Consider the following 22,954-nt stretch of genomic DNA (forward strand, 5'->3'; position numbering starts at 1 on the left):
AAGATGCCTGCATGGGTACAGCAGACAGGATCTATTAGAAGCAGATAAAGAAGACTGCAGAGGTGTTGGACAGACTGCTATCAGGATCGATATGCTTAAAGAGGGAAAATATACATTAAAATTTGAACATTATTGTAATCAAATGCCAGTACCGTACATAATTTACGCTGACTTCGAAGCACTTATCAAACGATTGGAAATACCGAAGACAATACTGAATGTAGTTCAGTAGTACTCAAGAACATGTTCCTTGTGGGTTGGGATATATAGTTGTAAGGTATGATGGGAAAACAAACCCGCCCGTGATTTACAGAGGTCCCGATGCAGCGGAAAAGTTCCTAGAATATCTACAAAACGAAGAGAGAATAAACAGGGAAAATTTATCGCGTAAGAAACCCATGTGTATGACGAAGGATGATTGGAGGGCCTATAAGAAGTCAACGATTTGTCATGTTTGTAATAAACCCCTGAATGGGGATTCCGTAAGAGATCATTGTCACGTCACGGGTAATTATCGGGGAGCCGCACATAACGAGTGTAACTTGAAACTAAAAACGAATTCTCAAACAATACCCATCCCCGTTGTGTTTCATAACTTTAGAAGCTATGATTCTCATCTCATCATTCAAGCTATCTCAAAGACCAACGGTGGTTTAATGTGCATTCCCAATTATATAGAAAAATACATATCATTCTCGTTGACTAAAACTATACATTATACGGACAAGGATGGGAAAGCTAGAATAAAGCAAAGTAATGGGCTTAGATTCATAGACTCCATACAGTTTAAGTTATCTTCCCTGGACAATTTAGCTAATGCAAACAATCCCTATGACTTTGCAATAACAAATCAATATACTGATCGGTTAACATGGCATGTGTTGCTAAGAAAAGATGTATATCCTTACGAATATATGGATGATTGGTCTAGATTTGACAAAACTAAATTACCACCCCTTGAATCATTCTATAGTAACTTAACAGAATCTAAAATAACCGATGCGGATTATGAACACGCTCTGACGGTGTGGGATAAATTAGGTTGTAAAAATTTAGGTGATTATCACAATCTGTACTAAAAAACGATGTACTGTTACTCGCCGATATATACGAGATATTTAGAAAGACATGTTTAAAACAATACGGCTTGGACCCGGCATGGTACTATTCCAGTCCCGGACTATGGGATGCATTGTTGAAGAAGACCGGTGTAACTAAAATTACTCACCGATTACGATATGCACTTGTTTGTTGAGAAAGGATTAAGAGGTGGTATATCGATGACAGCTAAAAGGTATTCTAAGGCTAATAATAAATTAGTTGAATGATATGATCCGAGTAAACCCGATACGCACATATTATATCTCGACGCCAACAATTTGTACGGATGGGCTATGAGTCAACCTTTACCCACGGGTGGTTTTGAGTGGGTCAATGCGAATGATATCCCTACAGATTCTGATGCGCATAAAGGGTACATACTAGAAGTTGACTTGGAATATCCAAAAGAGTTGCACAAAGACCATAACAGTTATTCGCTAGCTCCCGAAAGATTAATGGTGAATAAAGATTGGATGTTTTATTACAACGAACTTAAGAAGCAATACAGCGATAGGTGCGAGGTGTTATATACCGACACAGATTCTTTGTTGATGGAAATACAAACCGAGGATGTGTATAAAGATATGGCAGCAAAAAAATAGATATGTACGACACGAGCGATTACCCAAAAGATAATTCACTGCACAGCGTAGTAAATAAAAAGGTAAGATGAAGGATGAATGTGCTGGGACCCCTATTGCGGAGTATGTCGGATTAAGACCTAAGATGTATTCTATAAAGAAGTCTGATAATGGGGAGATAAGAAAAGCTAAGGGTGTTAAGAAGTATGTGGTAAAAAAGCATATCAAACATGAACAGAATAAAGAAGCATTATTCAATAGTAGAACGTTCAAACACGAGATGAACACTTTAAGAAGTGTCAATCACAGGATATATGGATTAAGAATGAACAAGACATCATTATCCCCCTTAGATACAAAGAGATGGATTGATAAAGATGGTGTAACTACCTATGCTTATGGATATGGTGGTAATACTGTAGCGTTGGGAACTATGAGCAACTCTTCTCGTACAAATGTACGCCTGGTCCATCTTTAAGATAATAAAGAATAGGCTGTCCTTCTTTCATTAACTAACCAACTAATGTGATATATCTTAAGGGACCAAATCGGATCAGTTGCACGAAGTTGGCCTCCTTCGAGTTCACTGGGCTGGTATAAATATCTAACGCTTACTCTATCCGGAAGTTTTTGTTCTTTGCCTCTCCTCGGGGCTGAAGATTCGGAAGTCACAGATTTCATTTTAATCGCATCGGATGGTTTCTTCCTGATTAATCTTGTTACTTCATTATTCAGCGCTGATACAACAGCTGATAATCGTGTCACCCATTCGGTTGATCTTAATCGATCCGATTTCATTTCAATCCCATGCTGATATCCAAACAAACGTTCCGCTAATGTCTGGTTACCGTATTTTCTTGAGTATAGTGTGCATTCATGTATAATGCGCACCCCCTCTAGCGGATTCAGTATTTTGGATAAAAAAAATTTGATTGTCAAGCGCAGAAAAAAATTACACCGTAGATCGAACCCTTCAGCGAATTCCGGTGATGCGAAACTAGGTCAGTACAAATTCTAAATTTGAGATAAAAACTCACCAGACATGTTTATTTACCGTTTAAATTGTATTTTTTGTTCTGCTAGGCATTGTTTTACATCCAGGGATTAAGATTACCTTGTGTATTTTCTCGTAAACTAAGCCGGAAACAGCAATCAGCTGTACACACGTTTTCTTGGAATCTACCGGTGATTCGGTCAAGACACACCCAATGATATAACTTTACTTTACAGGATTTTAATGCAAGGATCGGCAAAAATTGTATCTGAAAAAATTATTTTATCAGGAATAATATATCCCAATATCTTGTTAATTTAGTTGTAGCTTTTACTAAACATATTTTAAATAATAATAACCCTAAGCAAAGCAGCTGATCGCTATTGCCGGTTATTATTTTTCACAGGGAACCAGTCTGACCAGTCACCATCAAGCTCACACGCACGTGATCGCACGTGAGAACTACGTGTTGACATAGAATCGTCAAACTATAACAAATATGACTTTAACGAGACAAAGTATGGCATTTATGATATATGTATCTCGTTACTTCATTATTCAGCGCTGATACAACAGCTGATAATCGTGTCACCCATTCGGTTGATCTCTGTCAACTAATGTTCATTTCAAGGCGTCAATAGTGGTAATTTGACCATGGTTGCTGTTAATAACGGTGAGTTGTGCGATCTTCCGATCGCTTCACACACGATTTCGCTGAAATTTATTAAAACAATATTAAAAGGAATTTTGAATAAAATTAATGAAATAAGTTACATACATAAGTCCAGATATACAAAGAACACTTTTTTATAGCCAGACAGTGTAATTACATGATTAATTTGCGGACTTCAGTATGGATTTGTTGACATGGTATTTCCGGTGTTACATGCTCACGGTAATATCTTTCCATGGGGAAAAAAACATCAAAACTCATTATTTCGTGTATAATGTGCACCCCCTTCTACACAGCTGTGTTTTTTTTTTAAAAGTGCGCACTATACCCAAGAAAATACAGTAAATCTTTTGACGATAGCTTGACTATGGTGGGCCTCTTTTTCACCACGTCTGATTGCGACATCGTGCTTTGTTAATAGTTTAGTTATAGATCCCATAAACTCGCGACCAGGAACTACTTGATATAGCTTAGGCCATTTTAGTGGTCCACGTTTATATTTGCGACTCAGTGCATTAGCTACCTCTGTTGAATCTTTTGAGGTTAATGGCTCAGCCTCTTTGTACCGACTAGCCACATCCACTATGGTTAAAACGTATTTATACGTTTTGCGTCTTACCTTATCATGGGGAAGAAACAAGAGGTAAGCCTGATTGTAAAAATATCAAACTTCTTCCTCGGTATATAAACCGGTGCCGGTAAGTATATTTGCCACATCGCTTGTTTCTTTAACCAATCCTTGGCCACATCTTTAGATACCTTAGCCGCAGTGGCTAATTTTGTTGTTGCTCCTGTACCTTTCCAATATCCTCGTGGGCTATAGTAAATTTTATCCATTATTAATTAATATTGATGATTCTTTTAATACGAATCATGATGATCATTGAATCACATCATCTTTTTTGCATAAAAAATTCCCTCTGCAGTAGCAGTATAGGTATATGAATCTGGCTCCAGTGGAAGTGGTCCAGAACCATCATTACTTATACTACTGTCAAGGTACATACACAGACACATCACCTCAAAGACTACAGTGAATAACATGCTGGGTTGCATCTCTCAATATATGTGAGCCGGTACATACAGAACAGTGAGCAGCTATCTGTCTACATGTGTATATGGTAGTGTGCATGTGGTTATACCAGTGAGGACATGCATTGTGTGCAGCAAGTGGCCCACCTTTGAGAGATCATCCACGAGGAGCACCTGACACCTCTCACACTGCAGCAAGGACTGGGTGTGCATCATGATCTTGTGGATCAGGTTAGCAACATTACTCTGTTCTTCAAATATCACACGGGCTAGGTCCAGTAGCACCTGCAATCACAGACAATTGTACCTGTACTACCTATAATCTAGCATGAGTATTGCTTCATTGGAAGGCAGACATTCAGCATACTGGCAACTCAGTGGACACAACACTAAGCGATGAAAGGATCCAGGTATAGATAACAATATACTGGATGGGTGATATATATGGCAATATCTACAATACAGGTGCTGAAGTCACCAGAATTACAAAAGCAAAACTGATTGTTAACTGTAAGGAAAACAGTGTAGTAGGCCGCAGGGTGCCCCTTCGCATTACCTGGTTCCTTCTGTTTTCAAGCTGAGACCTTTCATAAAGTTGAGCATTTTTCACACCAATACCACAGAATGCAAGATAGGAGGCAAAGACCTGCAACAAAGAGTGTAAAAAAATTGTAATGTGGCAGTGTGTGTATTTTGTAACTTTGTTTCTGATGACAATAAGTGGCAAATTGAGTGAAGCTCCCATAAATGATATCTCATCAACTTCCTGCATTGGAAGTGTAAGTTAGAGTGACTCTCTTAGTTGTTGTTGTTTTTGTTACTTCTCGATACAAGTATCAATCACAATCACTCACGAAGTACAAATATTGGTTTTTACCTTAAATTTGCATTAATAACCGTTACACAAAACACAAATTAGTTTGAAAATTTGCGGTGAAAAAGTAAATATTTTCATCCATTGTGCCATACATGACACTGCCAACTGTAAATCATCAGTATGCCTGGTTTGTTTGCCATTTTGTCTTTGAAAAAGATGGCTTACGCACTACAGGTAAGAGCACATGCAAGCACTGTGATACGTAACGGATCATGATAAGGTACCGGGATATGTATTGGATCGCACAGTTGGTGTATTGTCCCACACCTAATGAATACTGTTACATGAATTTGAGTACATAAGAGCAAGATTTTACTTTCTTTAAATAACGACGAATATCCTGTATGGTCATAATGCAAACATGTGACAGGGGAGTAAATCCTGCATGGTCATAATGTCACGTATATGCAAACATGTGACAGGGGAGTACATCCTGTATGGTCATAATGTCACGTATATGCAAACATGTGACAGGGGAATACATCCTTTATGGTCATAATGTCATGTATATGCAAACATGTGACAGGGGAATACATCCTGTATGGTCATTATGTCATGTATATGCAAATATGTGACAGGGGAATACATCCTGTATGGTCATAATGTCATGTATATGCAAATATGTGACAGGGGAATACATCCTGTATGGTCATAATGTCATGTATATGCAAACATGTGACAGGGGAATACATCCTGTATGGTCATAATGTCATGTATATGCAAGCATGTGACAGGGGAATACATCCTGTATGGTCATAATGTCATGTATATGCAAACATGTGACAGGGGAATACATCCTGTATGGTCATAATGTCATGTATATGCGAGCATGTGACAGGGGAATACATCCTGTATGGTCATAATGTCATGTATATGCAAACATGTGACAGGGGACAGGGGTCTATAGTCCAGTAGATGGGCAACAGGAGTTAGCTGTGTTGATAAGTTGTCCTCAGTCCAGCAGATGGGCAACAGGAGTTAGCTGTGTTGATAAGTGGTCTACAATCCAGTAGATGGGCAGCCAGAGTTAGCTGTTTTGATAATTTGTCTACAGTCCAGCACATGGGCAGCCAGAGTTAGCTGTGTTGATAAGTTGTCTACAGTCCAGTAGATGGGCAACAGGAGTTAGCTGTGTTGATAAGTTCTCTACAGTCCAGCAGATGGGCAACAGGAGTAAGCTGTGTTGATAAGTAGTCTACAGTCCAGTAAATGGGCAGCCAGAGCTAGCTGTGTTGATAAGTTGTCTACAGTCCAGCAGATGGGCAACAGGAGTTAGCTGTGTTGATAAGTTCTCTACAATCCAGTAGATGGGCAGCCAGAGTTAGCTGTGTTGATAAGTTGTCTACAGTCTAGTAGATGGGCAGCCAGAGTTAGCTGTGTTGATAAGTGGTCTACAGTCCAGTAAATGGGCAGCCAGAGCTAGCTGTGTTGATAAGTTGTCTACAGTCCAGCAGATGGGCAACAGAAGTTAGCTGTGTTGATAAGTGGTCTACAATCCAGTAGCTGGGCAGCCAGAGTTAGCTGTTTTGATAATTTGTCTACAGTCCAGCACATGGGCAGCCAGAGTTAGCTGTGTTGAGAAGTTGTCTACAGTCCAGTAGATGGGCAACAGGAGTTAGCTGTGTTGATAAGTGGTCTACAGTCCAGTAAATGGGCAACAGGAGTTAGCTGTGTTGATAAGTTCTCTACAATCCAGTAGATGGGCAGCCAGAGTTAGCTGTGTTGATAAGTTGTCTACAGTCTAGTAGATGGGCAGCCAGAGTTAGCTGTGTTGATAAGTGGTCTACAGTCCAGTAAATGGGCAGCCAGAGCTAGCTGTGTTGATAAGTTGTCTACAGTCCAGCACATGGGCAACAGAAGTTAGCTGTGTTGATAAGTTGTCTACAATCCAGTAAATGGGCAGCCAGAGTTAGCTGTGTTGATAAGTGGTCTACAGTCCAGTAGATGGGCAGCCAGAGTTAGCTGTGTTGATAAGTTGTCTACAGTCCAGTAGATGGGCAGCCAGAGTTAGCTGTGTTGATAAGTTGTCTACAGTCCAGCAGATGGGCAACAGGAGTTAGCTGTGTTGATAAGTGGTCTACAGTCCAGTTAATGGGCAGCCAGAGTTAGCTGTGTTGATAAGTGGTCTACAGTCCAGTAGATGGGCAGCCAGAGCTAGCTGTGTTGATAAGTGGTCTACAGTCCAGTAGATGGGCAGCCAGAGTTAGCTGTGTTGATAAGTGGTCTACAGTCCAGTAGATGGGCAGCCAGAGCTAGCTGTGTTGATAAGTAGTCTACAGTCCAGCAGATGGGCAGCCAGAGTTAGCTGTGTTGATAAGTTGTCTACAGTCCAGTAGATGGGCAGCCAGAGTTGTCTACAGTCCAGCAGATGGGCAACAGGAGTTAGCTGTGTTGATAAGTAGTCTACAGTCCAGTAGATGGGCACCCAGAGTGAGCTGTGTTGATAAGTGGTCTACAGTACAGTAGATGGGCAGCCAGAGTTAGCTGTGTTGATAAGTTGTCTACAGTCCAGTAGATGGGCACCCAGAGTTAGCTGTGTTGATAAGTTGTCTACAGTCCAGCAGATGGGCAGCCAGAGTTAGCTGTGTTGATAAGTGGTCTACAGTCCAGTTAATGGGCAGCCAGAGTTAGCTGTGTTGATAAGTGGTCTACAGTCCAGTAGATGGGCAACAGGAGTTAGCTGTGTTGATAAGTTGTCTACAGTCCAGCAGATGGGCAGCCAGAGTTAGCTGTGTTGATAAGTTGTCTACAGTCCAGTAGATGGGCAGCCAGAGTTGTCTACAGTCCAGCAGATGGGCAACAGGAGTTAGCTGTGTTGATAAGTAGTCTACAGTCCAGTAGATGGGCACCCAGAGTGAGCTGTGTTGATAAGTTGTCTACGAAACAGTAGATGGGCAGCCAAAGTTAGCTGTGTTGATAAGTTTTCTACAGTCCAGTAGATGGGCACCCAGAGTTAGCTGTGTTGATAAGTTGTCTACAGTCCAGTAGATGGGCAGCCAGAGTTAGCTGTGTTGATAAGTTGTCTACAGTCCAGCAGATGGGCAGCCAGAGTTAGCTGTGTTGATAAGTTGTCTACAGTCCAGTAGATGGTCAGCCAGAGTTAGCTGTGTTGATAAGTTGTCTACAGTCCAGTAGATGGTCAGCCAGAGTTAGCTGTGTTGATAAGTTGTCTACAGTCCAGCAGATGGGCAACAGGAGTTAGCTGTGTTGATAAGTTCTCTACAGTCCAGCAGATGGGCAGCCAGAGCTAGCTGTGTTGATAACGAGTCTACAGTCCAGCAGATGGGCAAAAGGAGTTAGCTGGGTTAATAAGTTGTCTACAGTCCAGTAGATGGGCAGCCAGAGTGAGCTGTGTTGATAAGTTGTCTACAGTCCAGTAGATGGGCACCCAGAGTGAGCTGTGTTGATAAGTGGTCTACAGTACAGTAGATGGGCAGCCAGAGCTAGCTGTGTTGATAATTTGTCTACAGTCCAGTAGATGGGCAGCCAGAGTTAGCTGTGTTGATAAGTTGTCTACAGTCAAGCAGATAGGCAGCTAGAGCTAGCTGTGTTGATAATTTGTCTACAGTCCAGTAGATGGGCACCCAGAGTGAGCTGTGTTGATAAGTTGTCTACAGTCCAGCAGATGGGCAGCCAGAGTTGTCTACAGTCCAGCAGATGGGCAACAGGAGTTAGCTGTGTTGATAAGTTGTCTACAGTCCAGTAGATGGGCAACAGGAGTTAGCTGTGTTGATAAGTAGTCTACAGTCCAGCAGATGGGCAACAGGAGTTAGCTGTGTTGATAAGTAGTCTACAGTCCAGCAGATGGGCAACAGGAGTTAGCTGGGTTAATAAGATGTCTACAGTCCAGTAGATGGGCAGCCAGAGTGAGCTGTGTTGATAAGTTGTCTACAGTCCAGTAGATGGGCAACAGGAGTTAGCTGTGTTGAAAAGTGGTCTACAGTCCAGTAGATGGGCAACAGGAATTAGCTGTGTTGATAATTTGTCTACAGTCCAGCAGATGGGCAGCCAGAGTTGTCTACAGTCCAGCAGATGAGCAACAGGAGTTAGCTGTGTTGATAATTTGTCTACAGTCCAGCAGATGGGCAGCCAGAGTTAGCTGTGTTGATAAGTAGTCTACAGTCCAGTAGATGGGCAGCCAGAGTTAGCTGTGTTGATAAGTTGTCTACAGTCCAGTAGATGGGCAGCCAGAGTTAGCTGTGTTGATAAGTAGTCTACAGTCCAGTAGATTGGCAGCCAGAGCTACCTGTGTTGATAAGTTGTCTACAGTCCAGTAGATGGGCAGCCAGAGTTAGCTGTGTTGATAAGTGGTCTACAGTCCAGTAAATGGGCAGCCAGAGCTAGCTGTGTTGATAAGTTGTCTACAGTCCAGCAGATGGGCAACAGGAGTTAGCTGTGTTGATAAGTTGTCTACAATCCAGTAGATGGGCAGCCAGAGTTAGCTGTGTTGATAAGTGGTCTACAGTCCAGTAAATGGGCAGCCAGAGTTACCTGTGTTGATAATTTGTCTACAGTCCAGCACATGGGCAACAGGAATTCGCTGTGTTGATAAGTGGTCTACAGTCCAGTAAATGGGCAGCCAGAGCTAGCAGTGTTGATAAGTTGTCTACAGTCCAGCAGATGGGCAACAGGAGTTAGCTGTGTTGATAAGTTGTCTACAGTCTAGTAGATGGGCAGCCAGAGTTAGCTGTGTTGATAAGTTGTCTACAGTCCAGTAGATGGGCAGCCAGAGTTAGCTGTGTTGATAAGTTGTCTACAATCCAGTAGATGGGCAGCCAGAGTTAGCTGTGTTGATAAGTTGTCTACAGTCCAGTAGATGGGTAGCCAGAGCTAGCTGTGTTGATAAGTTGTCTACAGTCGAGCAGATAGGCAACAGGAATTAGCTGTGTTGATAAGTTGTCTACAGTCCAGTAGATGGGCAGCCAGAGTTAGCTGTGTTGATAAGTGGTCTACAGTCCAGCAGATGGGCAGCCAGAGTTAGCTGTGTTCATAAGTGGTCTACAATCCAGTAGATGGGCAGCCAGAGTTAGCTGTGTTGATAATTTGTCTACAGTCCAGCACATGGGCAGCCAGAGTTAGCTGTGTTGAGAAGTTGTCTACAGTCCAGTAGATGGGCAACAGTAGTTAGCTGTGTTGATAAGTGGTCTACAGTCCAGTAAATGGGCAGCCAGAGCTAGCTGTGTTGATAAGTTGTCTACAGTCCAGCAGATGGGCAACAGGAGTTAGCTGTGTTGATAAGTAGTCTACAGTCCAGTAGATGGGCAGCCAGAGTTAGCTGTGTTGATAAGTTGTCTACAGTCCAGTAGATGGTCAGCCAGAGTTAGCTGTGTTGATAAGTTGTCTACAGTCCAGTAGATGGTCAGCCAGAGTTAGCTGTGTTGATAAGTTGTCTACAGTCCAGCAGATGGGCAACAGGAGTTAGCTGTGTTGATAAGTTCTCTACAGTCCAGCAGATGGGCAGCCAGAGCTAGCTGTGTTGATAACGAGTCTACAGTCCAGCAGATGGGCAAAAGGAGTTAGCTGGGTTAATAAGTTGTCTACAGTCCAGTAGATGGGCAGCCAGAGTGAGCTGTGTTGATAAGTTGTCTACAGTCCAGTAGATGGGCACCCAGAGTGAGCTGTGTTGATAAGTGGTCTACAGTACAGTAGATGGGCAGCCAGAGCTAGCTGTGTTGATAATTTGTCTACAGTCCAGTAGATGGGCAGCCAGAGTTAGCTGTGTTGATAAGTTGTCTACAGTCAAGCAGATAGGCAGCTAGAGCTAGCTGTGTTGATAATTTGTCTACAGTCCAGTAGATGGGCACCCAGAGTGAGCTGTGTTGATAAGTTGTCTACAGTCCAGCAGATGGGCAGCCAGAGTTGTCTACAGTCCAGCAGATGGGCAACAGGAGTTAGCTGTGTTGATAAGTTGTCTACAGTCCAGTAGATGGGCAACAGGAGTTAGCTGTGTTGATAAGTAGTCTACAGTCCAGCAGATGGGCAACAGGAGTTAGCTGTGTTGATAAGTAGTCTACAGTCCAGCAGATGGGCAACAGGAGTTAGCTGGGTTAATAAGATGTCTACAGTCCAGTAGATGGGCAGCCAGAGTGAGCTGTGTTGATAAGTTGTCTACAGTCCAGTAGATGGGCAACAGGAGTTAGCTGTGTTGAAAAGTGGTCTACAGTCCAGTAGATGGGCAACAGGAATTAGCTGTGTTGATAATTTGTCTACAGTCCAGCAGATGGGCAGCCAGAGTTGTCTACAGTCCAGCAGATGAGCAACAGGAGTTAGCTGTGTTGATAATTTGTCTACAGTCCAGCAGATGGGCAGCCAGAGTTAGCTGTGTTGATAAGTAGTCTACAGTCCAGTAGATGGGCAGCCAGAGTTAGCTGTGTTGATAAGTTGTCTACAGTCCAGTAGATGGGCAGCCAGAGTTAGCTGTGTTGATAAGTAGTCTACAGTCCAGTAGATTGGCAGCCAGAGCTACCTGTGTTGATAAGTTGTCTACAGTCCAGTAGATGGGCAGCCAGAGTTAGCTGTGTTGATAAGTGGTCTACAGTCCAGTAAATGGGCAGCCAGAGCTAGCTGTGTTGATAAGTTGTCTACAGTCCAGCAGATGGGCAACAGGAGTTAGCTGTGTTGATAAGTTGTCTACAATCCAGTAGATGGGCAGCCAGAGTTAGCTGTGTTGATAAGTGGTCTACAGTCCAGTAAATGGGCAGCCAGAGTTACCTGTGTTGATAATTTGTCTACAGTCCAGCACATGGGCAACAGGAATTCGCTGTGTTGATAAGTGGTCTACAGTCCAGTAAATGGGCAGCCAGAGCTAGCAGTGTTGATAAGTTGTCTACAGTCCAGCAGATGGGCAACAGGAGTTAGCTGTGTTGATAAGTTGTCTACAGTCTAGTAGATGGGCAGCCAGAGTTAGCTGTGTTGATAAGTTGTCTACAGTCCAGTAGATGGGCAGCCAGAGTTAGCTGTGTTGATAAGTTGTCTACAATCCAGTAGATGGGCAGCCAGAGTTAGCTGTGTTGATAAGTTGTCTACAGTCCAGTAGATGGGTAGCCAGAGCTAGCTGTGTTGATAAGTTGTCTACAGTCGAGCAGATAGGCAACAGGAATTAGCTGTGTTGATAAGTTGTCTACAGTCCAGTAGATGGGCAGCCAGAGTTAGCTGTGTTGATAAGTGGTCTACAGTCCAGCAGATGGGCAGCCAGAGTTAGCTGTGTTCATAAGTGGTCTACAATCCAGTAGATGGGCAGCCAGAGTTAGCTGTGTTGATAATTTGTCTACAGTCCAGCACATGGGCAGCCAGAGTTAGCTGTGTTGAGAAGTTGTCTACAGTCCAGTAGATGGGCAACAGTAGTTAGCTGTGTTGATAAGTGGTCTACAGTCCAGTAAATGGGCAGCCAGAGCTAGCTGTGTTGATAAGTTGTCTACAGTCCAGCAGATGGGCAACAGGAGTTAGCTGTGTTGATAAGTAGTCTACAGTCCAGTAGATGGGCAGCCAGAGTTAGCTGTGTTGATAAGTTGTCTACAGTCTAGTAGATGGGCAGCCAGAGTTAGCTGTGTTGATAAGTTGTCTACAGTCTAGTAGATGGGCAACAGGAGTTAGCTGTGTTGATAAGTGGTCTACAGTCCAGTTAATGGGCAGCCAGAGTTAGCTGTGTTGATAAGTTGTCTACAGTCCAGTAGATGGGCAGCCAGTGTTAGCTGTGTTGATAAGTTGTCTACAGTCCAGTGGATGGGCAACAGGAGTTAGCTGTGTTGATAATTTGTCTACAGTCCAGCAGATGGGCAGCCAGAGTTGTCTACAGTCCAGCAGATGAGCAACAGGAGTTAGCTGTGTTGATAAGTGGTCTACAGTCCAGCAGATAGGCACCCAGAGTTAGCTGTGTTGATAAGTAGTCTACAGTCCAGTAGATGGGCAGCCAGAGTTACCTGTGTTGATAAGTTGTCTACAGTCCAGTAGATGGGCAGCCAGAGTTAGCTGTGTTGATAAGTGGTCTACAGTCCAGTAAATGGGCAGCCAGAGCTAGCTGTGTTGATAAGTTGTCTACAGTCCAGCACATGGGCAGCCAGAGTTAGCTGTGTTGATAAGTGGTCTACAGTCCAGTAGATGGGCAGCCAGAGCTAGCTGTGTTGATAAGTTGTCTACAGTCCAGCACATGGGCAGCCAGAGTTAGCTGTGTTGATAATTTGTCTACAGTCCAGCAGATGGGCAGCCAGAGTTGTCTACAGTCCAGCAGATGAGCAACAGGAGTTAGCTGTGTTGATAAGTGGTCTACAGTCCAGCAGATAGGCACCCAGAGTTAGCTGTGTTGATAAGTAGTCTACAGTCCAGTAGATGGGCAGCCAGAGTTACCTGTGTTGATAAGTTGTCTACAGTCCAGTAGATGGGCAGCCAGAGTTAGCTGTGTTGATAAGTGGTCTACAGTCCAGTAAATGGGCAGCCAGAGCTAGCTGTGTTGATAAGTTGTCTACAGTCCAGCACATGGGCAGCCAGAGTTAGCTGTGTTGATAAGTTGTCTACAGTCCAGCAGATGGGCAACAGTAGTTAGCTGTGTTGATAAGTGGTCTACAGTCCAGTAAATGGGCAGCCAGAGCTAGCTGTGTTGATAAGTTGTCTACAGTCCAGCAGATGGGCAACAGGAGTTAGCTGTGTTGATAAGTAGTCTACAGTCCAGTAGATGGGCAGCCAGAGTTAGCTGTGTTGATAAGTTGTCTACAATCCAGTAGATGGGCAGCCAGAGTTAGCTGTGTTGATAAGTTGTCTACAGTCCAGTAGATGGGCAGCCAGAGCTAGCTGTGTTGATAAGTTGTCTACAGTCGAGCAGATAGGCAACAGGAATTAGCTGTGTTGATAAGTTGTCTACAGTCCAGTAGATGGGCAGCCAGAGTTAGCTGTGTTGATAAGTGGTCTTCAGTCCAGTAAATGGGCAGCCAGAGCTAGCTGTGTTGATAAGTTGTCTACAGTCCAGCAGATGGGCAACAGGAGTTAGCTGTGTTGATAAGTAGTCTACAGTCCAGTAGATGGGCAGCCAGAGTTAGCTGTGTTGATAAGTTGTCTACAGTCTAGTAGATGGGCAGCCAGAGTTAGCTGTGTTGATAAGTTGTCTACAGTCTAGTAGATGGGCAACAGGAGTTAGCTGTGTTGATAAGTGGTCTACAGTCCAGTTAATGGGCAGCCAGAGTTAGCTGTGTTGATAAGTTGTCTACAGTCCAGTAGATGGGCAGCCAGTGTTAGCTGTGTTGATAAGTTGTCTACAGTCCAGTGGATGGGCAACAGGAGTTAGCTGTGTTGATAATTTGTCTACAGTCCAGCAGATGGGCAGCCAGAGTTGTCTACAGTCCAGCAGATGAGCAACAGGAGTTAGCTGTGTTGATAAGTGGTCTACAGTCCAGTAGATAGGCACCCAGAGTTAGCTGTGTTGATAAGTAGTCTACAGTCCAGTAGATGGGCAGCCAGAGTTACCTGTGTTGATAAGTTGTCTACAGTCCAGTAGATGGGCAGCCAGAGTTAGCTGTGTTGATAAGTGGTCTACAGTCCAGTAAATGGGCAGCCAGAGCTAGCTGTGTTGATAAGTTGTCTACAGTCCAGCACATGGGCAGCCAGAGTTAGCTGTGTTGATAAGTGGTCTACAGTCCAGTAGATGGGCAGCCAGAGCTAGCTGTGTTGATAAGTTGTCTACAGTCCAGCACATGGGCAGCCAGAGTTAGCTGTGTTGATAATTTGTCTACAGTCCAGCAGATGGGCAGCCAGAGTTGTCTACAGTCCAGCAGATGAGCAACAGGAGTTAGCTGTGTTGATAAGTGGTCTACAGTCCAGCAGATAGGCACCCAGAGTTAGCTGTGTTGATAAGTAGTCTACAGTCCAGTAGATGGGCAGCCAGAGTTACCTGTGTTGATAAGTTGTCTACAGTCCAGTAGATGGGCAGCCAGAGTTAGCTGTGTTGATAAGTGGTCTACAGTCCAGTAAATGGGCAGCCAGAGCTAGCTGTGTTGATAAGTTGTCTACAGTCCAGCACATGGGCAGCCAGAGTTAGCTGTGTTGATAAGTTGTCTACAGTCCAGCAGATGGGCAACAGTAGTTAGCTGTGTTGATAAGTGGTCTACAGTCCAGTAAATGGGCAGCCAGAGCTAGCTGTGTTGATAAGTTGTCTACAGTCCAGCAGATGGGCAACAGGAGTTAGCTGTGTTGATAAGTAGTCTACAGTCCAGTAGATGGGCAGCCAGAGTTAGCTGTGTTGATAAGTTGTCTACAGTCTAGTAGATGGGCAGCCAGAGTTAGCTGTGTTGATAAGTTGTCTACAGTCTAGTAGATGGGCAACAGGAGTTAGCTGTGTTGATAAGTGGTCTACAGTCCAGTTAATGGGCAGCCAGAGTTAGCTGTGTTGATAAGTTGTCTACAGTCCAGTAGATGGGCAGCCAGAGTTAGCTGTGTTGATAAGTTGTCTACGTTCCAGTAGATGGGCAACAGGAGTTAGCTGTGTTGATAATTTGTCTACAGTCCAGTAGATGGGCAGCCAGAGTTGTCTACAGTCCAGCAGATGAGCAACAGGAGTTAGCTGTGTTGATAAGTGGTCTACAGTCCAGCAGATAGGCACCCAGAGTTAGCTGTGTTGATAAGTAGTCTACAGTCCAGTAGATGGGCAGCCAGAGTTACCTGTGTTGATAAGTTGTCTACAGTCCAGTAGATGGGCAGCCAGAGTTAGCTGTGTTGATAAGTGGTCTACAGTCCAGTAAATGGGCAGCCAGAGCTAGCTGTGTTGATAAGTTGTCTACAGTCCAGTAGATGGGCAACAGGAGTTAGCTGTGTTGATAAGTGGTCTACAGTCCAGCAGATGGGCAACAGGAGTTAGCTGTGTTGATAAGTGGTCTACAGTCCAGTAAATGGGCAGCCAGAGCTAGCTGTGTTGATAAGTTGTCTACAGTCCAGCAGATGGGCAACAGGAGTTAGCTGTGTTGATAAGTAGTCTACAGTCCAGTAGATGGGCAGCCAGAGTTAGCTGTGTTGATAAGTTGTCTACAGTCTAGTAGATGGGCAGCCAGAGTTAGCTGTGTTGATAAGTTGTCAAAAGTCTAGTAGATGGGCAACAGGAGTTAGCTGTGTTGATAAGTGGTCTACAGTCCAGTTAATGGGCAGCCAGAGTTAGCTGTGTTGATAAGTTGTCTACAGTCCAGTAGATGGGCAGCCAGAGTTAGCTGTGTTGATAAGTTGTCTACAGTCCAGTAGATGGGCAACAGGAGTTAGCTGTGTTGATAATTTGTCTACAGTCCAGCAGATGGGCAGCAAGAGTTGTCTACAGTCCAGCAGATGAGCAACAGGAGTTAGCTGTGTTGATAAGTAGTCTACAGTCCAGTAGATGGGCAGCCAGAGTTACCTGTGTTGATAAGTTGTCTACAGTCCAGTAGATGGGCAGCCAGAGTTAGCTGTGTTGATAAGTGGTCTACAGTCCAGTAAATCGGCAGCCAGAGCTAGCTGTGTTGATAAGTTGTCTACAGTCCAGCAGATGGGCAACAGGAGTTAGCTGTGTTGATAAGTTGTCTACAATCCAGTAGATGGGGAGCCAGAGTTAGCTGTGTTGATAAGTGGTCTACAATCCAGTAGATGGGCAGCAAGAGTTAGCTGTGTTGATAAGTGGTCTACAGTCCAGTAGATGGGCAGCCAGAGTTAGCTGTGTTGATAAGTTGTCTACAGTCCAGCAGATAGGCAGCTGGAGCTAGCTGTGTTGATAAGTGGTCTACAGTCCAGTAGATGGGCAGCCAGAGTTAGCTGTGTTGATAAGTGGTCTACAGTCTAGTAGATTGGCAGCCAGAGTTAGCTGTGTTGATAAGTGGTCTACAGTCCAGTTAATGGGCAGCCAGAGTTAGCTGTGTTGATAAGTTGTCTACAGTCCAGCAGATGGGCAACAGGAGTTAGCTGTGTTGATAAGTTGTCTACAGTCCAGTAGATGGGCAGCCAGAGTTAGTTGTGTTGATAAGTGGTCTACAGTCCAGTAGATGGGCAGCCAGAGTTAGCTGTGTTGATAAGTGGTCTACAGTCCAGTAGATGGGCACCCAGAGTTAGCTGTGTTGATAAGTTGTCTACAGTCCAGCAGATAGGCAGCTAGAGCTAGCTGTGTTGATAAGTGGTGTACAGTCCAGTAGATGGGCAGACAGAGTGAGCTGTGTTGAAAAGTGGTCTACAGTCTAGTAGATTGGCAGCCAGAGTTAGCTGTGTTGATAAGTTGTCTACCGTCCAGCAGATGGGCAACAGGAGTTAGCTGTGTTGATAAGTGGTCTACAGTCCAGTAGATGGGCAGCCAGAGTTAGCTGTGTTGATAAGTAGTCTACAGTCCAGGAGATGGGCAACAGGAGTTAGCAGTGTTGATAAGTGGTCTACAGTCCAGTTAATGGGCAGCCAGAGTTAGCTGTGTTGATAAGTGGTCTACAGTCCAGTAGATGGGCAGCCAGAGTTAGCTGTGTTGATAAGTGGTCTACAGTCTAGTAGATTGGCAGCCAGAGTTAGCTGTGTTGATAAGTTGTCTACAGTCCAGCAGATGGGCAGCCAGAGTTAGCTGTGTTGATAAGTTGTCTACAGTCCAGGAGATGGGCAACAGGAGTTAGCTGTGTTGATAAGTGGTCTACAGTCCAGTTAATGGGCAGCCAGAGTAAGCTGTGTTGATAAGTGGTCTACAGTCCAGTAAATGGGCAGCCAGAGCTAGCTGTGTTGATAAGTTGTCTACAGTCCAGTAAATGGGCAGCCAGAGTTAGCTGTGTTGATAAGTTGTCTACAGTCCAGCAGATGGGCAACAGGAGTTAGCTGTGTTGATAAGTTGTCTACAGTCCAGTAGATGGGCAGCCAGAGTTAGCTGTGTTGATAAGTGGTCTACAGTCCAGTAGATGGGCAGCAAGAGTTAGCTGTGTTGATAAGTGGTCTACAGTCCAGTAAATGGGCAGCAAGAGTTAGCTGTGTTGATAAGTTGTCTACAGTCCAGTAGATGGGCAGCCAGAGTTAGCTGTGTTGATAAGTGGTCTACAGTCCAGCAGATGGGCAACAGGAGTTAGCTGTGTTGATAAGTTGTCTACAGTCCAGTAGATGGGCAGCCAGAGTTAGCTGTGTTGATAAGTGGTCTACAGTCCAGTAGATGGGCAGCCAGAGTTAGCTGTGTTGATAAGTTGTCTACAGTCCAGCAGATAGGCAGCTGGAGCTAGCTGTGTTGATAAGTGGTCTACAGTCCAGTAGATGGGCAGCCAGAGTTAGCTGTGTTGATAAGTGGTCTACAGTCTAGTAGATTGGCAGCCAGAGTTAGCTGTGTTGATAAGTTGTCTACCGTCCAGCAGATGGGCAACAGGAGTTAGCTGTGTTGATAAGTGGTCTACAGTCCAGTAGATGGGCAGCCAGAGTTAGCTGTGTTGATAAGTTGTCTACAGTCCAGCAGATGGGCAGCCAGAGTTAGCTGTGTTGATAAGTTGTCTACAGTCCAGGAGATGGGCAACAGGAGTTAGCTGTGTTGATAAGTGGTCTACAGTCCAGTTAATGGGCAGCCAGAGTAAGCTGTGTTGATAAGTTGTCTACAGTCCAGTAAATGGGCAGCCAGAGCTAGCTGTGTTGATAAGTTGTCTACAGTCCAGTAAATGGGCAGCCAGAGTTAGCTGTGTTGATAAGTTGTCTACAGTCCAGCAGATGGGCAACAGGAGTTAGCTGTGTTGATAAGTTGTCCACAGTCCAGTAGATGGGCAGCCAGAGTTAGCTGTGTTGATAAGTGGTCTACAGTCCAGTAGATGGGCAGCCAGAGTTAGCTGTGTTGATAAGTTGTCTACAGTCCAGTAGATGGGCAGCCAGAGTTAGCTGTGTTGATAAGTGGTCTACAGTCCAGTAGATGGGCAGCCAGAGTTAGCTGTGTTGATAAGTTGTCTACAGTCCAGCAGATAGGCAGCTGGAGCTAGCTGTGTTGATAAGTGGTCTACAGTCCAGTAGATGGGCAGCCAGAGTTAGCTGTGTTGATAAGTGGTCTACAGTCTAGTAGATTGGCAGCCAGAGTTAGCTGTGTTGATAAGTTGTCTACCGTCCAGCAGATGGGCAACAGGAGTTAGCTGTGTTGATAAGTGGTCTACAGTCCAGTAGATGGGCAGCCAGAGTTAGCTGTGTTGATAATTTGTCTACAGTCCAGCAGATGGGCAACAGGAGTTAGCTGTGTTGATAAGTGGTCTACAGTCCAGCAGATGGGCAGCCAGAGTTAGCTGTGTTGATAAGTTGTCTACAGTCAAGTAGATTGGCAACAGGAGTTAGCTGTGTTGATAAGTGGTCTACAGTCCAGTAGATGGGCAGCCAGAGTTAGCTGTGTTGATAAGTTGTCTACACTCCAGTAGATGGGCAGCCAGAGTTAGCTGTGTTGATAAGTTGTCTACAGTCCAGTAGATGGGCAACAGGAGTTAGCTGTGTTGATAAGTGGTCTACAGTCCAGTAAATGGGCAACAGGAGTTAGCTGTGTTGATAAGTGGTCTACAGTCCAGTAGATGGGCAGCCAGAGTTAGCTGTGTTGATAAGTTGTCTACAGTCCAGTAGATGGGCAGCCAGAGTTAGCTGTGTTGATAAGTGGTCTACAGTCCAGTAGATGGGCAACAGGAGTTAGCTGTGTTGATAAGTGGTCTACAGTCAAGTAGATGGGCAACAGGAGTTAGCTGTGTTGATAAGTTGTCTACAATCCAGTAGATGGGCAGCCAGAGTTAGCTGTGTTGATAAGTGGTCTACAGTCCAGCATATAGGCAGCTAGAGCTAGCTGTGTTGATAAGTGGTCTACAGTCCAGTAAATGTGCAGCCAGAGTTAGCTGTGTTGATAAGTGGTCTACAGTCCAGCATATAGGCAGCTAGAGCTAGCTGTGTTGATAAGTGGTCTACAGTCCAGTAAATGTGCAGCCAGAGTTAGCTGTGTTGATAAGTGGTCTACAGTCCAGTAGATGGGCAACAGGAGTTAGCTGTGTTGATAAGTGGTCTACAGTCAAGTAGATGGGCAACAGGAGTTAGCTGTGTTGATAAGTTGTCTACAATCCAGTAGATGGGCAGCCAGAGTTAGCTGTGTTGATAAGTGGTCTACAGTCCAGCATATAGGCAGCTAGAGCTAGCTGTGTTGATAAGTTGTCCACAGTCCAGTAGATGGGCAGCCAGAGTTAGCTGTGTTGATAAGTGGTCTACAGTCCAGTAGATGGGCAGCCAGAGTTAGCTGTGTTGATAAGTTGTCTACAGTCCAGTAGATGGGCAGCCAGAGTTAGCTGTGTTGATAAGTGGTCTACAGTCCAGTAGATGGGCAGCCAGAGTTAGCTGTGTTGATAAGTTGTCTACAGTCCAGCAGATAGGCAGCTGGAGCTAGCTGTGTTGATAAGTGGTCTACAGTCCAGTAGATGGGCAGCCAGAGTTAGCTGTGTTGATAAGTGGTCTACAGTCTAGTAGATTGGCAGCCAGAGTTAGCTGTGTTGATAAGTTGTCTACCGTCCAGCAGATGGGCAACAGGAGTTAGCTGTGTTGATAAGTGGTCTACAGTCCAGTAGATGGGCAGCCAGAGTTAGCTGTGTTGATAATTTGTCTACAGTCCAGCAGATGGGCAACAGGAGTTAGCTGTGTTGATAAGTGGTCTACAGTCCAGCAGATGGGCAGCCAGAGTTAGCTGTGTTGATAAGTTGTCTACAGTCAAGTAGATTGGCAACAGGAGTTAGCTGTGTTGATAAGTGGTCTACAGTCCAGTAGATGGGCAGCCAGAGTTAGCTGTGTTGATAAGTTGTCTACACTCCAGTAGATGGGCAGCCAGAGTTAGCTGTGTTGATAAGTTGTCTACAGTCCAGTAGATGGGCAACAGGAGTTAGCTGTGTTGATAAGTGGTCTACAGTCCAGTAAATGGGCAACAGGAGTTAGCTGTGTTGATAAGTGGTCTACAGTCCAGTAGATGGGCAGCCAGAGTTAGCTGTGTTGATAAGTTGTCTACAGTCCAGTAGATGGGCAGCCAGAGTTAGCTGTGTTGATAAGTGGTCTACAGTCCAGTAGATGGGCAACAGGAGTTAGCTGTGTTGATAAGTGGTCTACAGTCAAGTAGATGGGCAACAGGAGTTAGCTGTGTTGATAAGTTGTCTACAATCCAGTAGATGGGCAGCCAGAGTTAGCTGTGTTGATAAGTGGTCTACAGTCCAGCATATAGGCAGCTAGAGCTAGCTGTGTTGATAAGTGGTCTACAGTCCAGTAAATGTGCAGCCAGAGTTAGCTGTGTTGATAAGTGGTCTACAGTCCAGCATATAGGCAGCTAGAGCTAGCTGTGTTGATAAGTGGTCTACAGTCCAGTAAATGTGCAGCCAGAGTTAGCTGTGTTGATAAGTTGTCTACAGTCCAGCAGATGGGCAGCCAGAGTTAGCTGTGTTGATAAGTTGTCTACAGTCCAGGAGATGGGCAACAGGAGTTAGCTGTGTTGATAAGTGGTCTACAGTCCAGTTAATGGGCAGCCAGAGTTAGCTGTGTTGATAAGTGGTCTACAGTCCAGTAGATGAGCAGCCAGAGTTAGCTGTGTTGATAAGTGGTCTACAGTCCAGTAAATGGGCAGCCAGAGTAAGCTGTGTTGATAAGTGGTCTACAGTCCAGTAGATGGGCAGCCAGAGTTAGCTGTGTTGATAAGTTGTCTACAGTCTAGTAGATGGGCAGCCAGAGTTAGCTGTGTTGATAAGTTGTCTACAGTCCAGCAGATGGGCAGCCAGAGTTAGCTGCGTTGATAAGTTGTCTACAGTCAAGTAGATTGGCAACAGGAGTTAGCTGTGTTGATAAGTGGTCTACAGTCCAGTAGATGGGCAGCCAGAGTTAGCTGTGTTGATAAGTTGTCTACAGTCCAGTAGATGGGCAGCCAGAGTTAGCTGTGTTGATAAGTGGTCTACAGTCCAGCAGATGGGCAACAGGAGTTAGCTGTGTTGATATGTGGTCTACAGTCCAGTAAATGGGCAGCCAGAGTTAGCTGTGTTGATAAGTTGTCTACAGTCCAGTTAATGGGCAGCCAGAGTTAGCTGTGTTGATAAGTTGTCTACAGTCCAGTAGATGGGCAGCCAGAGTGAGCTGTGTTGATAAGTTGTCTACAGTCCAGTAGATGGGCAGCCAGAGTTAGCTGTGTTGATAAGTTGTCTACAGTCCAGCAGATAGGCAGCTAGAGCTAGCTGTGTTGATAAGTGGTCTACAGTCCAGTAGATGGGCAGCCAGAGTTAGCTGTGTTGATAAGTGGTCTACAGTCCAGTAGATGGGCAGCCAGAGCTAGCTGTGTTGATAAGTGGTCTACAGTCCAGTAAATGGGCAGCCAGAGTTAGCTGTGTTGATAAGTTGTCTACAGTCCAGTAGATGGGCAACAGGAGTTAGCTGTGTTGATAAGTGGTCTACAGTCTAGTAGATTTGTAGCCAGAGTTAGCTGTGTTGATAAGTTGTCTACACTCCAGTAGATGGGCAGCCAGAGTTAGCTGTGTTGATAAGTTGTCTACAGTCCAGTAGATGGGCAACAGGAGTTAGCTGTGTTGATAAGTGGTCTACAGTCCAGTAAATGGGCAACAGGAGTTAGCTGTGTTGATAAGTGGTCTACAGTCCAGTAGATGGGCAGCCAGAGTTAGCTGTGTTGATAAGTTGTCTACAGTCCAGTAGATGGGCAGCCAGAGTTAGCTGTGTTGATAAGTGGTCTACAGTCCAGTAGATGGGCAACAGGAGTTAGCTGTGTTGATAAG

The 22,954-nt window shown here is 44.7% G+C and overlaps 1 protein-coding gene across 2 annotated transcripts in view; it reads right to left on the reverse strand.

Moving 5' to 3' along the window:
* Positions 1-22,954, reverse strand: part of LOC124125448 (dual 3',5'-cyclic-AMP and -GMP phosphodiesterase 11-like) — a 234,297-nt gene that overhangs the window by 76,098 nt on the left and 135,245 nt on the right. For both annotated transcript variants that reach the window (XM_048387137.1, XM_048387136.1), the window contains exons 3-4: positions 4,938-5,027; positions 4,529-4,666 (exon numbers count right to left, since the gene is read on the reverse strand). In XM_048387137.1, the coding sequence (XP_048243094.1) occupies positions 4,529-4,666; positions 4,938-5,027 (228 nt within the window). The remainder of the gene's footprint in view (positions 1-4,528; positions 4,667-4,937; positions 5,028-22,954) is intronic.

Source organism: Haliotis rufescens, unplaced genomic scaffold (assembly GCF_023055435.1).
Source record: "Haliotis rufescens isolate VD_foot unplaced genomic scaffold, xgHalRufe1.0.p SCAF_66, whole genome shotgun sequence".
Taxonomy (NCBI): domain Eukaryota; kingdom Metazoa; phylum Mollusca; class Gastropoda; order Lepetellida; family Haliotidae; genus Haliotis; species Haliotis rufescens.